This window comes from Saccoglossus kowalevskii, chromosome 10 (assembly GCF_978046115.1).
Source record: "Saccoglossus kowalevskii chromosome 10, keSacKowa6.1, whole genome shotgun sequence".
NCBI lineage: Eukaryota > Metazoa > Hemichordata > Enteropneusta > Harrimaniidae > Saccoglossus > Saccoglossus kowalevskii.
The window spans coordinates 904691-921764 of record NC_140650.1 but is presented as its reverse complement, the minus strand read 5'-3'; the positions used below and the strand labels follow the sequence as shown (position 1 = coordinate 921764).

General features: G+C 33.8%; 1 protein-coding gene across 1 annotated transcript in view; it reads right to left on the bottom strand.

The window, feature by feature from the left end:
- LOC146737817 (uncharacterized) overlaps nt 1–17074 on the bottom strand; it is a 104205-nt gene that overhangs the window by 34856 nt on the left and 52275 nt on the right. The window contains exon 2 of the mRNA XM_085504139.1: nt 12219–12284. Within this exon, the coding sequence (XP_085360265.1) occupies nt 12219–12284 (66 nt within the window). The remainder of the gene's footprint in view (nt 1–12218; nt 12285–17074) is intronic.

The following is a 17074-nucleotide window of genomic DNA, read 5'->3' as shown; positions in this document are numbered from 1 at the left end:
ATGGTAAACCATCTCATGCCGCGTTATTTTATCACGGTGGAATGTTACGCGACATTTGTCCAGAACTGAAAAGTTATGTCAAAAATGATACTCTTTGTAGGAGAGTTAAATTATTTAAAGATTTTACATCCAGTAAAGACTTAAGTGTTTTAAAAAACAAGGAATCACATCACAACTGCTGTGATATATGTGAACGGAACTGTTCTTGTAGTAATTACGACTCTCATGCTAACTGTGTAGAAAAATATATGGTCCATTACTGTGCCAATACAGAGAGTGATGAGTCACGTGCAGTTTAGAATCGGATGCTGTATTGGCAGATTCATTACAGTCTTCATATTCTAATGAAAGTTTGGAAGCAGACCAAACTGAATAAATCAATGTACATGTACATATCACTTTGTTGATCATGTATGCATTTAAAATCAGAGTAAAAAAAAACACATCATTAATGTAAATAAATAATTGTTTATTACAAATTATATGATTCATTTTTGGCTCAAGTGTGAGTTTAAGGTGTGTTCCAGAAAATTATTTTGTGAACAAATTAAATGATTTGAACCAAATTTGATAGGGATATTATACATTGATGTGTCTACATGGCATTACTGTTGGGGATAATTTACTCGTGCAAATTATTTTTACATCATGAACACCTCCAATTTGTATTCTGAGCTTTTACAAGCTTGTCATTAAAACCCATACAAATCACACATATGGATGATAACCAAAATAACAAAGCCTTTTATTTCTATAGCACTAAATGTGACATACAAAAATAAATTAAAATTACAAGCAGATAGATATAACAGCTATAGAAAAGGGGCAACAAGAAGCATTGCCACCTGTATACATTGTGATTATAGGGGATGTAATGATTTTGGCATGGCAAGGTAAATAATATAAGGGGTAAATAATTGACAAAATAAGTTAAACATTAAATAGATATTGTATTTATCTAACAGACTCTTTACGTAGAGGTGTTTAAATTTTGTTTGACTATTGCAATATTTAATATAATTTTTGATATTACTACCTGTAGTATTCCAAAGTTTGATTCCATAACATGACATACACATTGATTGAGTAGTTCTTCTATATTTTATACAGAAATCTAAATGTTTTGTACTATGGCTGTGTACTTCATGGGTATTTGTAAAGTACTTCAAGTTGTTTTCTGGGACTTTTTTATGATAAACATTATACATTACAAGCATGGTTCTTAATTCAATTAGATTTAATACATTTAGTTTATAAAATAATGATTTTGTATGGCTAAAGTATCCCTCTTTTGTAACAATTCTTATAGCTTTTTTTGGAGTAAAAATAAACAAATTAGAGTAGTTTTATATGTATGTCCTCAGATTTCACAACAATACACAAGATATGGCAATATAAGGGTTAAATACAAACGAGTCTAACAGGTATTTTAATTTTTAAAGAATACCTAAGTTTTTAGCAACTTTAACTAAATATTTTTCACATGTTCTTTCCACTGGAATTTACAGTCCAGTTCTACACATAAGAATTTAGTATGATACACTCTTTCAATATAAACATCATTGATTGGATGGACACTGTTTACATTTTTACAATAGAAAATCATGTAGTTAGTTTTAGTAATATTTAAAGATAATTTGTTAGCCATAAACCATAAGTGTAAATTCTTCATATTTTCTACATAAAAATATGTTAGTATCATCTGCATATAGAATAACCTTTAACAATTATGATACATTACAGATATCATTTACATATAGTATAAATAAAGTTGAACCTTGCGCAACGCCATGAATTATACTCATTAGATCTGAGTTAATACCATCAATACAGATGGTTACAATGCTGTAACCTGTAATCCAAACACCTCGAATGCCATAATTACATAATTTTTGGACTAGGATTTTGTGATCTATAGTGTCAAACGCCTTTTTTAGGTCGATGAAAACACCAACTGTATACATAGAGACCATGATGGTAATTGTATATCTTGTAAAACATCACATTAGATATCTGGATTATCGTGGAACTTTAAATCACAAACTGCACACAGGTTTGTTTGGGTTGCCATGATTAATCTGTGTGGAAAAAATACAAAACCAATTATCTCCACAATTACTAGTAGTATATCGTGTTACTGGGACGTGAAGTTGACGATCTAACGTATGCGGTTGGTTGCCGAAGTCTAGTAGAAAATATTGTTTATAAATGATAAAAGACGCCCAAAATTGCCGCTACTACGTTTTAAGCCGACCCTGTATAACTAGTGTCATTTATAAGCATTATTTCCTGCTAGATTTCGGCAGAGACCTTTTGTCTTTTTAGTTCTAATGATTTCGGCAACCAACCGGCGACTGACTAACTATGCCGATCCCACTTTAGCTCATTTTTTTTATTATCCAGGAAACGTTCCGAGCGCCTGTGCAACCAACCACATACTAAATTTGCCTATGATTGTTTCGTTACAGCACGGAAATCTTACAAACAAATCAATAATGCATAACGTTAATCATTTTCTAAGCTAAACTAATTAGTGAATGGCAGCTCAAAAAACAAGGCACGTGAATGGTTACTGAAATCGATAGCGATAACTTACGTATTTGCACTGTTCAATGTAGCTTAGTATACGTCTTCTGAAAAAATACAGCAGAAAAACAAGTCCACCATTGTTCATGTGTTTGTTTGTTGTGTCGCTTCTCCTCCTCTAGAAAGTGATTTGTAACACGAGTTCTGATTGGTTGCTGATTCTACGAGACTTGAACGCGATTTGTATAGGTAGTTGGTCAGATCCTTGTGGGCTTTCGCGATTACCAACTTAAAAAAAATACCAGCAAATAAATTTTGAAAAAAAAATAATAGAATATATGAAAAAAATATTAATGATATTATTTTAACAAAAAAAAAAAAAAAAAAAAAAAAAAAAAAAAAAAAAAAAAAAAAGCCCAAACTAGGATCTTATTTTAATCAGATTGGAATCTGGTAATATACAACAACATTTCTGTCCACTTTTTTTCAAGATTTATTTTTTCATGAAAACCAAAAAAAAAAAAACCAGACTGTGGGCCATTTCTGTCACTGAATCAGATCAAGGTCATGATGTCACTGAAAACCCTAGCATTACCATCTAACCTAATTATTTATTCTGAGCATGCTCAGTTGTTCTCTCATTGCTGTTGGGAGAGGTAATTTACAGGGATGAGAATGAGAATTTTAATTTTCAGCTGAAAGTAAAGTAGCCGGGGTCCGAGAACCGCAGTTGATCAAATCGTTATAATACAGACACCTTTCCCGGGACCTCGCACTTGCTCATGACGTCACTCAATTTTTCAGTTACCACTTCACTTCACAAGCCATGCCCAACGAAATTTGTTCCTAATGTCTTTATCGATCTCTTGCACAGCTGACTCGTTGTCTTTTGTAACCAATTTCACCATTATCGCTGTATCAAACTTGTAAACAACGATCCAATGCAGCTAACAATTGAAACAATAAAATGATGCCAATGATGAAAAGAAAAATGAAAGCTCTTCACTGATTGGCCCGTTAGAGCAAACCCAGCCAATCATGTTAATCGTTACATATTACTTTGAACACTTCGAAACCACTTATACGATTGCACTGATGAAAAGAGTTGTGAACATTCCGCATTGGAGACACCAAGAAAGTCCCCCTTCGACCATACACAGATACAGGCCTCTTGCAGTCGACAACAATGACCATACAGCGTGTTTAATTCCGGTGAATGAACAAGATTTGTATTCTTACCCCCCTAAAATTTTCTCTTCAGATTTAGACGTTTCAGAAAATCGATACCTGGGGCTTAGAAATCCACGGAAAATTCTCATCCCTGAATTTATGGTGAAAAAGACCCACTTAGGATTTTCAGATCTGGAAAAAAAATCTTCAAAATCCGTGCAGAAATTACAAACTATATAACTCCTGTGATGCCATGATTTGAGTGAAACTAAAGCGAACCTAAATGCGGCCTTAATTTATAGTTGCGTATATTCTAAACTGTATTCAAAATAATATTGCAGTGGTTTAATTTTCAAAGCTATGACGTTTTAGTATCTGATCGCATTCGTATACACCATTGCACATAGCCGTTCATGCTGCCAAGCATTGTGTACTACTAGTATAAACTCAACTTTTATATGCACAATGTGCTTTTTAAAACTTGGGTTAGAGCCTTATGCGTTTGAACAACAGTATTCTGAGAGTGAGAGCCCAATTGCGTTAAAGTACCGTACTTCCCCGATCGTAAGCCCCTCCCGAGTATGAAGCCCATCCCTATATTTTTACTTGGTATTTATCGAGTTGAGAGCATTCACAATTATAAGCCCAGAGTGTTTTTACTGGGCGTCAACGATATTCTTTAAAATATGCGTGTAAAAGGTGTGTTTCATTTCATAATAATCGTGATTGGCATAGTAGTTTGGTTCATGCTTTTAGTTTTATGAGAAAAACTCGCATAAATTTCAGAGTGCATGGCGAACGTACACAACGTGGTTTGCCTCGATGTTGCAATTCTGGAGTAATCCATATTTCTTTGAGTAGTAGCTTTCGAAAAGCTAAAAATGTGATCGTTAAGTCGTGTACCTGGTTATTGGGCATGGTTTGCTTTGAGACTATCATGAAAGGCCTAGGGTTTGAACGATGTGACATGTTGGCGACCGAGAAAAGTGTTTAAATTCTTCCTCCACACTCAGTTTACCCAAGATTACTATTAACCATCGTTTATATTTCGGAAATTGCGAATCGCCAGTTTTTAGAGAAAAAATCATCGTTTTTTTCGTTGCAATCAGTGCTACAGATCGCATTTTAACATTGCGGTAATTCACTTCCGCACTGCGTTAAAAAATCATCATCAATAATCAGAAAATTTCATCATTATGACACAACATTTTGATTGGTTAATGACCTGTTATGTCAAAGGAAGTTGTTCCAGGTCAAATCGTGCTGAAAAACCTCATGGTGGAAAATTGCTTTGCGTCAAGAGTTTGCGTACAATCGAAAACATACCAAAATGATAAACGTCTTTGTCCACTGTTTCCTCACAGACCCTACCCATTATTTCACCGTAAATTCAGACGGTATGTAAATCGTATTGTAATAAAATGTGTGTGTTTTTTATGAACGTGTTTGTTTCTTCATTGTAAGTGTCGTTCAAATCAATGACGCATTTTTTTTAAAAAAAAATAAGTATTATTTTCCCGAGCCGGGCGTGGTGAACGAATAAATTTTTTGGATAATTTTTCGTTGTTTGCAAGATGGTTACAGTGTTTAACCCCAAAACAAAATCATTTTTTCTGAGTTGGTCCTCGAGTACAAGCTCATCCCTTACTTTTCCCTTACAAGTTCATGCCTCCGGGCTTATGATCAGGGAAGTACGGTATACTGTGAAGATTCAGATTAGTCCAGTGTGAGTGATGAGAGTATATCGTCGACGATGCCCCTTGTTCGGATGATAGTTTTATTTCAAATTACACGGTCTGTGAACAATCTGCTTGGTGTTCCTGTGACACTTGTCCCATGATTTGCCAGTGCAGCCAGTGAACACATGGACGAAAATGTTTCCACCACCACCCTACGAACTCAAGATTGCATACTCCAGCATCCATACTTTGAATAATTTGCGCGCAGCACAGTGCAGTACCGGAAACAGCATTTATTATTCAGTTAGACAAAAAACAAAACAAAATGCCTGTCTCGATCAATCGCACATCCATGATGTTTGTATGTTGATACGCTTGTAAATAACATTAACGTAAAAGTTGTAACAACCTAGAATAGAAGTCAATTCACCAGTCCAGCCAACTATGGCTCCCTAAGTTGCTTGTATTTAATCAGATACTATTTCGTCATCATGCTTTGTTACTTTACCTGTTTATACCGCATGAGGGGGTTTTTTTTATGGCAAGATGGCACAAACAGAAGTCCTTTGCAGGTTTATGGTTTCTCATATTTAAATCGTCATAACTCTGAAGATAATCATTTTTTTTTCCTTTTTTTTTTTTTCAAATTTATAATCAATATACATAACTTGATAAATACAAACACCAAAATAGGCTCTATTCAGTTCCCCTTTAAGGAAGGTGATAAAGAGGGTTTCTTTAGCAGTCAGGTTAGTTTTCGTGATCATGCTAAAAGGATTAAAAGAACAATTAATTTCTGCTCTGATAAATTGTTGGTGTGTAAACAAGGTAATAATGAACATTTTGGGTAATCCCCCTCAGTGTCATTATTTATTGTTTCAACAGATTCTGTTTTTCCTTAATCAAACATGTTATACAAAACAATTTCACAGGTAAAAATATGACAATAAAATTACATTATACATGTTTATACATGTAAATACAACTATGTATAGATCACCTAATTTGGGAAATCACATAATCCTTAATCACTATATTAGGGGATTATCAAAAATATTCATTATATCAGGCAGTTGTGTGTTTAAGGTAGCGGGACTATTATTTGCATACTTGTTTTCATCTTCTATTTGTGACTAAATGACTACAAATAGACCCGGGAAAGTATATATTTTTAGAATCGCCAGACTTCAAGCTTTTCACAAGTGTATTTTGCATGCCCGTATCTGCATTCTGCGACGCGTTACTCAATCAAAAGTGAAAAATTACTTTTTCTGTCAAAAAAAAAATTACGCATTTATGCTGGCGATAAGAAGTATTTTTTTCACTTTTCCTAGTTGTTCAATAGTCTGGTAAATTGAATGTGTCTGGTTAGTTTTATTCAAGCAACGTGTTTTAAAAAATAGTGTCCTGAATTTCAATTACTGTTTTAGTCGCATTGCCCCCAACTCAAACCACAACTCGTTGGTAAATAATCGATGAAATAGTTTGTCTGGACACATTCAAGTTCCTCTCATTGTCACCTTAAAGCTGTGAAAATTTGGTGTTAATCCGACGACAATAAGTATACGTTATTTTTTGTTAAAGACCTTGTATTTTGAAAAACATAAACTCCTAGAAAACGTCCATGAAGTAACAGCAAAGATTTTCAAGCTTGTTTATCGGCACAATCAATTTGTTTTCCCATCAAGGTCTGTTTTACCATGTGTAGGGACATCCAAATGTGTAAGGCTATTGGAAACCAAAAAAATAAAGGAATGGGATAGCTATAATTGGATAAATTCGGCATATGAAAACACCAAAATCAATGATTTTTTTCAGTGGCTGTGTGACCTTGTGTCTGACACATTCATATGCAAATGACTAATCTGTGAAACAAACAGGGGCGGAGACAAACCACTCAAATGTTTGGAAACACTCATTGTGTGTCAGATAGCTACTGATAACACATCCTAACATTGCTTTGTCTTGAATTTATCTTTGAAACTTATAGGCACACAGATTAAACCTGTGTTGTTGATTTTGGAAAACACTACTGAGGCTGCCTTGCTTCCCTTCAGAAAATCTACATTTTAACCAACTTACATGACATTCTATGTTATATTGACTTTATCATATGAAAGTTTATGGTGCATTTCATCAATTAATAAATAAATGTGAAAATCGTAATTTTCAACACAAATAATAGTCTCGCTACCTTAAATATAGAGACAGGTCTTTATAGTTTCAATGCTGACAATGGCGCTATTACAAGCTACAGGCTTTTCATGACAAGATATTGTTAACTTATCACTCCTGGACTTCAAACCCTCTTAAGATAACATGTAAGCATTTATCAACCCACACAATTCATTCACATATTTCTGTTCAAACCCTCTTAAGATAACATGTAAGCATTTATCAACCCACACAATTCATTCACATATTTCTGTTCAAACCCTCTTAAGATAACATGTAAGCATTTATCAACCCACACAATTCATTCACATATTTCTGTTCAAACCCTCTTAAGATAACATGTAAGCATTTATCAACCCACACAATTCATTCACATATTTCTGTTCAAATCCTCTTAAGATAACATGTAAGCATTTATCAACACACACAATTCATTCACATATTTCTGTTCAAATCCTCTTAAGATAACATGTAAGCATTTATCAACCCACAACAATTCATTCACATATTTCTGTTCAAACCCTCTTAAGATAACATGCAAGCATTTATCAACACACACAATTCATTCACATATTTCTGTTCAAACCTTCTTAAGATAACATGTAAGCATTTATCAACCCACACAATTCATTCACATATTTCTGTTCAAACCTTCTTAAGATAACATGTAAGCATTTATCAACCCACACAATTCATTCACATATTTCTGTTCAAACCCTCTTAAGATAACATGTAAGCATTTATCAACACACACAATTCATTCACATATTTCTGTTCAAACCCTCTTAAGATAACATGTAAGCATTTATCAACACACACAATTCATTCACATATTTTTGTTTACAGAATGATAGGAGACAAACATATAAAGCATTATTTTACATCTGACATCAAAAACAATTCATTTGTCCACAAAATTTGTGGTAATTTACAATGCTTAGAACAAATTTATTTGTTACAAGAACTTGCTTAGTATGAATGGATTTACTCAGAAAAACAATGATCTGTAAAACCTATAGCGAACATTCTCATTCATACATACAGCTGAGAAATCCTGAAATGAACAGCCAAATACCCGGTGTAACACTTTGGGCTAGTGCCATGCCATGTACGGTACCTAATATAATAAGCCAATTCACACAGCAAAAATAGCTTTTGTGTACACGATTTTCATGCCTAGTCACTTGTAGCACTTTGCTGCTCAAGTTTTTAATTTTAAGAAGCACAATGAAAAAAATGTGAAGCATGGACGCTGTAAATCTGTGATAAAATAAGGTGACTCAGAATGTTAGCAACTTGTGTCAAACAATATGCCTTTTTGATGAACTGTGATATCCAAATGTTCAAAGCAATTGACGCAAGCATTAGGCATGGCCATGTTAAACCCAGTAGACTATCAACGATTTTAAAAACAAAACAGTGTCAGTGTCATAAGCAGGCATTGCTGAAATGGTTTACCAGTATCTGGTTCTATGAATCATGCTGAATTCAAAGCTCACAATGGTTGGCAGGAGAGATTCAAATCCTGACACATATGATGCCCAATAAGACATTTAAGAATGACATATGCTCAGGAAGAAGAGAATTGAAGATACCTTTAAGAAATGAACAAATCCGAGAGGTCCACCTGACGTACCTACATGTACCGTACTCAACCGCATTAGCACCCAGGGTTCCCAACTCAGAAAATCATGAATTTTTAAGGGGTGGGCGCTTACATGAGCACCCCCTCGGAAAAGAATGCAAATGACAATTTTAATTCACCATGTGACAGATTGAGGAGGATATTATGTCTTTTAGGAAAATAGAATTATGAAATTAGTTGCGATGTCATTGGCTTTAACAGTGAAGAAACAGAAATGATCACAAAAAATGTGCACATTTTATTACAATATTAATTATGTACTACCCGAATTTATGAGGTTAAAAATATTAGAGTTCGTTGAAACGCAATCAAAATCAAAACTGTCATCATTACCTCCTGCAGCAACATCCTTTGACCTAATGGGTCAAGTCTGTTATTAACCAATCAGAATGCTGTGTTGTACTGACGCAATTCTTCGGAAATTGACGCAGACCTTCTTGTAACACAATGCAGTAGTGAATTATCGATGTCAAAGTACGATCTATTGGATTTGATTTTAGCGAAAAAACTGCATGGTTTTTTTTAAAAAAAAATGGTAAATAGTAATTATTGCTAGGTAAACTGAATATGGCATGAAAAACATGTATTTACTGCATTTTACTTTATTAACAGGTCATTGTCGAAGCATAGAATGGTCTATGCACTCACAACATGTTCACGACAGTCGATATCCACACTGTATCATATAAAAACGATTCCCAGTATTCATTAAGCAATGATCAAAGACCAAGTTTTAAACAAGCCATGCATGGCACAGTCCCCGTTAGTTATGGAATTTAAGATATATAGTTCTGTTTATAGTAATATAGCCGGAACATAAACATGTCAGGAATATGATTATGATGATTGATTAATATTAAAATGATTGACATTTGTATTTGATCGTCAAACGAGTGTTTAGAGATATTGCTCCGGAACAGCATTAATTAAAACAAAATCAGCCATTTTGAATACATGTACACTGAATATATAAAGTTTGAACATAATCAGTCAAACCATGTCAGAGATATGGCACTAGAACGGCATTCATTAATACATAATGGCCACCAGTCGGCCATTTTAAATCCGTTCTGAAAAATACAAGCCATGCATGGCACAGTCCCAGTTAGTTATCAAATTTAAGATATATAGTTTTGTTAATAGTAATATAGCTGGAATATAACCATGTCAGGAATATGATTTTTTAACATTAAAATGATTGACATTTGTATCTGATCGTCAAAAAAGTACTTGTCCATATTGAGAGATATTGCTCTGGAACAGCATTCAAAATCAGCCATTTTGTATACATGTATATATATAACATGATGTATAACGAATATATAAAATTTGAATATAATCAGTCAAAGCATTTAAGAGATATGGCTCTAGAAGCCCAATCATTAAAACAAAATGGCCGCAAGACAGCCATTTTGAATCCGATCTGAAAAATAAATGATGTGCATCAGGAACCTGCAATGTCTAACATATGTACCAAGTTTGAACGAAATCCATCCATAAATGCTTGATATTTGATTTTTTTTTAGCACAAAAATGGCCACCATTTGGCCATTTTGAATAGGATCGTCAAACCAATATATCTGTCTATCTATGCATGTATGTAAATGTGTCGAAATGGGCGTAGTGCGAGTGGCAAGTGCTAGTAGCACTAATCCGAAAAAGTACTAGATCTAGTGCTAAAATGGCACTAGATCTAGTGCTAAAATGGCACTAGATCTAGTGCTAAAATTGTGCACAGTGCGAGTGGCATTGTTATCGCATTGTCAACGACGTCGAATAATAGGAGGGGCATCAACAACCACTTTCATATGCAAACTACAAACAGTATAAAACATCGGCAATATCTGTGAGATATCCATAATAATACTTTCTTTATATAATACCGGATTCTGCTGTAAATTCACTCATCAGAAAAATCGTCCTGGGGATTTCACGGCTGGTGGGCGCTTATTTGGGGTTCAAAATTTCAAAAAATAATCATCAAATATTTTTGGGGGACTTATTTTCATTGAAGTATCCAACTACGCAGACTTTCAACGCCGTTAGTTGGGCCACCCAAGACGAAAGAAACTATTTCAGAATTAACATTAATTAATAATTCTTGCTGAATTAAAAAGTAGACTGCCTGAAATGTCATTACAGTGTCGCCCAGTGTCATTTTTCAAATACATTTGTTTTTATTTTATTGGTAACGAAAGAATATTTTAAACGAAGTTTCATATAAAAACAAACACAACTGCATTGCGTAGTAGCAAACGATCAGTTGCGTAATCCGATCATGCTGCGTTTGACAATTGTTGATTATTACTCAGTAGTGATTATAATAACGCACAAAAAATAAATTCGTTGAATTGTTATGAAATTCAAATAAAATTCAACTTAGTTTCATTGTAAGCAAATGATTCCGATCGCATATAAACGCTCGATGCTGTATGGTATCCGCCATGTTTCTCTTGCATGAGTTGAGGTCAAATCGCTAATTAACCAATCAAAATGCTGAATGATGCCAACGTGTTCAAATCACCATAGCTCATTTAAATATGTTAATGTTATTGAACGCAACGCGGAGAGATTTACCGATACAATTACATATATGCATATTATCCTGGCAATATATACGTAATAGAATTATTTGCATCCAAATAATTTGTTTTTATTCTACTTCATGGAAAACGGCTATGACCTAGTAACAGTTCATTTGATTGTAAGCACACTGGTACTATGTAACGATGTATTTGATTGAAAGAAGCCACACAAAACAATCAATCCGCATATTTTGTTTCAAAAAAGATAGAAAAGAAATTTATTTCCACCACAAAGTATGCTTTTTACCTGGGTTTTTTACATGTGATTGAAAGTTCTCAAAACATAACAATTTACATGTTTTCGCAAGTATTTATATGGAAATCTGCCAGATACGGGTCACTCTAGAAAGAGACTATAAGGCAGATTAAGGTATCCATTGACAGATTTTCTTTTTGCCTTCACATTAGATCAATGAGAGTTGTTTTAAAATAACATACCTTTAAACTAAGTTCCATGGCGAGTTGCAGATCCTTTTCGAACTGATTTTTATGTTCATTAGCAGTCTGTAAGAATAATAAAACATAATATAAATATTACAACTTTGCATGTTGAGAATCTAGATATCAAACAAGTAGTTGCATATAGTCCCTGTGAGTTCTCAATTTTAATAAATATATCAAATTTGAACATCAACAGTCAGAGAATGTTAGGGATATGGCACCAGTCAGCCATTTTGAATACGATCTGAAAAACAAAACAACTTTCATCTAAGGCTCATAATGTCTGATGTTTGTACCAAGATTGAACAAAATCCACCCAAACACAACCAAGATCTGGCTCCGAAGTAACAGAAATGCTTGATTTTGATGAATTTTAAATATTAAAATAACCACCATTCGGCTCATTTGTATTAGTGGCTTACCAAAACACAAGACACATACACAGTACTGTTGAGCATAATGGGCAGCTCAGTCCCTTTAATCAGAAACATATGGGCTGAGAAAAGACACCCCTATGAAAAATGGTAAAACTACAAAGCAATAAATGGAAAGAGGTGCCCGACAGTTACTTATAAACTAAAGTGTATTGTCATTAGTAAGAGATCCAGGGTGGGATGGTGGGTATCAAAAGTACAGCCTGAAAAATGCATGCACAGACGACATGCATACGTTAATAAACGAAAGATATGTCAACCTGTCACCTAGGGCTGTGAGGGCGCTATAACATGTAAGACAACTTAGGACAATTAGGGCGCTGTCACAGAAAAGCCACTAAATCCTTGCTTTGAAAATTCTACTTTTTTGCTGGACTACAAGGAGCAAACACTCAGTAGGAAAAAAAGTGAATTGGATGTTTTTATAGGGTGTAAAAATCAATTTTTGTTAATTAAAAACAAAAGCACATGTCATTGTTTTGTTTTAATTGATCAGCCAAAGACATAATAGACAGATAATTTGCATAATAGTCACCACCCATAGCAAATATGAATAGTCACTTGCATTCAGTACAAGCTCAGACTAGTAAATACAAGTATTAGTAGTCCGAGGTACAAGTTACACGCATTCCATTTACGATCGTCCACAAATTTAATTTCGTTGAATTTTTCGCTCTTCAAGCAGTCGACTATGAAACCGTCTTGGGGTTGACTATGACAGTGACGAAAAAAAACAAATGCAAGAAAATTTGGAGAAGAACGTCGACAGTATGTAAAGCGATTATTATGAAAATTTAATAGTGGAAGGTACCTTCCACGATTTAATTGATCAGACCATGGAGGTGTAAACAGAAGGTAGAAAATTTGAGCACATGGCAGACTTAGTTTTCGTGACCAAATTACGTGTCATGGACTCCAACCACAATGAGTCCTTGGGCCTGGACTTGGCTACACCATGGCTACACGTAAAGCACAAGACAAGCAGCTGTAAAAGCGTGTGTGTGAGCATCCTTGTTTTACCTGTTTTATTTTTCTTAATTTTCACATTCTCAATAAATAATTTGACGGATTCAATGAAGTTATATTAGTTATACATGATATAGAAAGTGAACTGAATGTAAGATACCGGCAGTAGTCCCCGCCAGCGGTTGTATTACGCATTGAAGATGGAAAAAGAATCATCACACTAATTTTGTCACAACAGTTTTGGGAACTAAAAAACGGAAAACATGATTTATGGCGAACAGGTTATTTTACAAATCAACAAGACATGAAATGTCACAGTCCCCGTTATTTGATTATAAAGTTGTACAAGGAACTTCTGCAAACAGGTGAATAAATATGTACTCTTTGTAGTTACAACTCATCATAAAGTGATTTCCGATGATCTAGTTTTGTACTGACAACTAAAAACTTCCACTGACCCATGTTCAGAATCTCAGAGTACACAAGTGCAACAAAACTATTTGTCATACATGTATACTTGCTCAAGAAACTGCATTCATAAATCTGAGTGAACCTTGATGTACATGACTTCTTTGTTAATCAGGTCTTAGTATACTAGTATTACCAGGACCTGGGTTTGTTTCAACATCACCACTGGGCATCAGAATCATTATTATGTTGTCAAATACAATTTGTTATTAATACAGTAAGGTTTATTATTTAAAATGTATTCATTGTACATAGAACAACATCTGTTAATTTAAAAAAATTGTAAAGCTATGTTTTCAGAGCAAGTAAAGGTTGGTCTGCTCATAACCTTCAATGGAGAAGTAACAATAATTGTTTGAAGTCTTTTTAGTGCAGTGATATTATTGCATTTCAATTATTATTAATGGGTATAAAATACTGTAAACCATTTAAATTTGACTTCTAGATACCGATATATTCAGGATTTTATGAAATTTTTGTACAACATTTCAATAAAGTCCCTGACACTCCATGTTCACATGTTCAATTCAGTTCACAGCACCACTGTAAAAAAAAAAAAAAGTTTAAAATGAGTATAGTCAAAGATATACACATGTGGGTTCATAAGACATATGTACCAATCTGAGTTGGTTCTAGAGATTAGTATCACAAGATTTTACTCTCCGTGATTCAATATCAGTCCTATGTATAACGCTGTGTTGATCAGGCGAACTAATTGACAAAGGCATCGCTATGAAATCACAGTAGTTTTGTATTCTTCTTGCATTTCGACCATGGAAAAATATTTGTTTTTGAAAGTGGCCGAATTATTAGAAGAAAAACAAAAACTATTTTTTTAGTATGAATTCTAGTAACTGAAATGCAGGATTGAAAAAGAACAAGACAATACGCGGGATTGATAAACCTTCAGCGAGCACTCCTGAAATTTCAGATCATTGGTACCATGTTTTCGGATACATTCAATGACCTAATACATAAAATCACATTTGTTATTGCTCAATCACTTGACCCTGTATGGCACAAGATTGTCTATCATAAAATTGGGTTATTTATTTGATGCAACGAAACATGCATTCACAGCAGACGGAAATTCGTTTGAGATGTTACTGGATTTTTGTATTCAGTTTTCCATTTCAACCACCATCACTTAGTAAGCTGTGATCGCGTATTGGGATACTGACTGTGCATAAATGCGCAGTGTAGTGTCATCAGAAGACTGATTGTTTGAGAATATTTTGCACCATTACGCCATTTCAAATATTAATTCGCAGACAACAAAATAAAGATTTTCAATAACATACAAGTTTTCCCACAGTTGATGATTGTATGGCAATTACAAGGCTTCGCCAGTTTTACTTTGGAAGAAGTTGAAAACAGGTAACAGGAAGGGGCTACATGACTACATCTTTTTTTTTTGAATTTTAATCAAGCATGATTTTATTAATTTTTTTTTTTTTTACAAATGTCTATTTCAGGGCAACAGAAACAAAAACAATAAATGTGTAGGTAGGCATTTTAACAATTGCACAATTAATATTGGATGAAAACATCATTACCGATATAAATCATAATCATAATTAAAAATAAGATCACATTTAATTTAGTCAGTTTTCATAATGAAATGCATAATAACATGTACTTATAAATTTGAATAAGGTTCAACAGCCTTTTCATTTAGTGCCAGTTTATACACCATAAAACCTCTGGTTTAGGTGTCACACTCAGAGAAGAGTGAAAGGCCTTTGGTTCATAGGCATCGCGAAATGTTGGAATTGAATCCCCCCAAAAAATTCACATACTGTAACATGCATTATTTTTTTTATAATCTTGTTGATAACGAAAAGTAAAGTTTCGAATAAATACAAACACGAATACATTGCTTAGTGGTTAGTACCGGTAGCGAATGATCACGGTAGCACAATCTGGTCATTCTGTGTTTCGCAAGTGAATAACTTACTTGTTTTCGAAGTATTGCAATTGTTGATTATTATTCAGTAATGATTATAATAACGCACAAAAATTTAATTCGTTGAATTTTTATAAATTGGAAGTAATATTCAACTTAGTTTCATTGTAAACGAATGATTTCGGTCGAATGTAAATGCTCAAAGCGATACGATATCCCCCATGCTCTCATTTACACGTGGCTCATTTAAATATGTTAATGACGGTTCAGTGACCTCGTGGTGAACGCAACGCGGTAGTAGATTTACCGATGTTCTGGCAAGGTCTTTATGCTTTGATTTTGACGGGGAAAACAGCATGATTTTTTTTTAATCAAAAAATTAGTTGTTTTCAAAATATAAACTGAGCATTCAAAGAATAATTTAACATTGTTTGCAGAAATAACAGCTCATTGTCGAAACGAAGCTTACCCATTCGGGCTATTCACAATAAGTGTCAATGACTATGGTAAAATATAAATCAGACTTATTTAGGCGCCAGGAGTGAATGAAATATCTAAAATATTTAAAAACAAGCAGCCTGTCGGCTGAGATAGCTCCGCTGTTAGCAATGCACATGGCAATTAAAGAACAGAAGATATCATTAGAAAATGAACAAATCTGAGAGAGGTCCACATGTAGTACCTATATGTATAATATATCAAAGCAATTGGACTTGCGGTTTTCAACAAGAAGTCGAAAATATCACTTTTTACCAAAAATTACAAAAATATTCATCAAAATTAGAGAATTAAAGATATCATTATGAAATGAACAAATCTGAGAGAGGTCCACATGTAGTACCTATATATGTAATATCAAAGCAATTGGACTTGCGGTTTTCAACAAGAAGTCGAAAATATCACTTTTTACCAAAAATTACAAAAATATTCACCGAAATTAGAGAATTAAAGATATCATTATAAAATGAACAAATCTGAGAGAGGTCCACATGTAGTACCTATATATGTAATATCAAAGCAATTGGACTTGTGGTTTTTAACAAGAAGTCGAAAATGTCACTTTTTACCAAAAATTACAA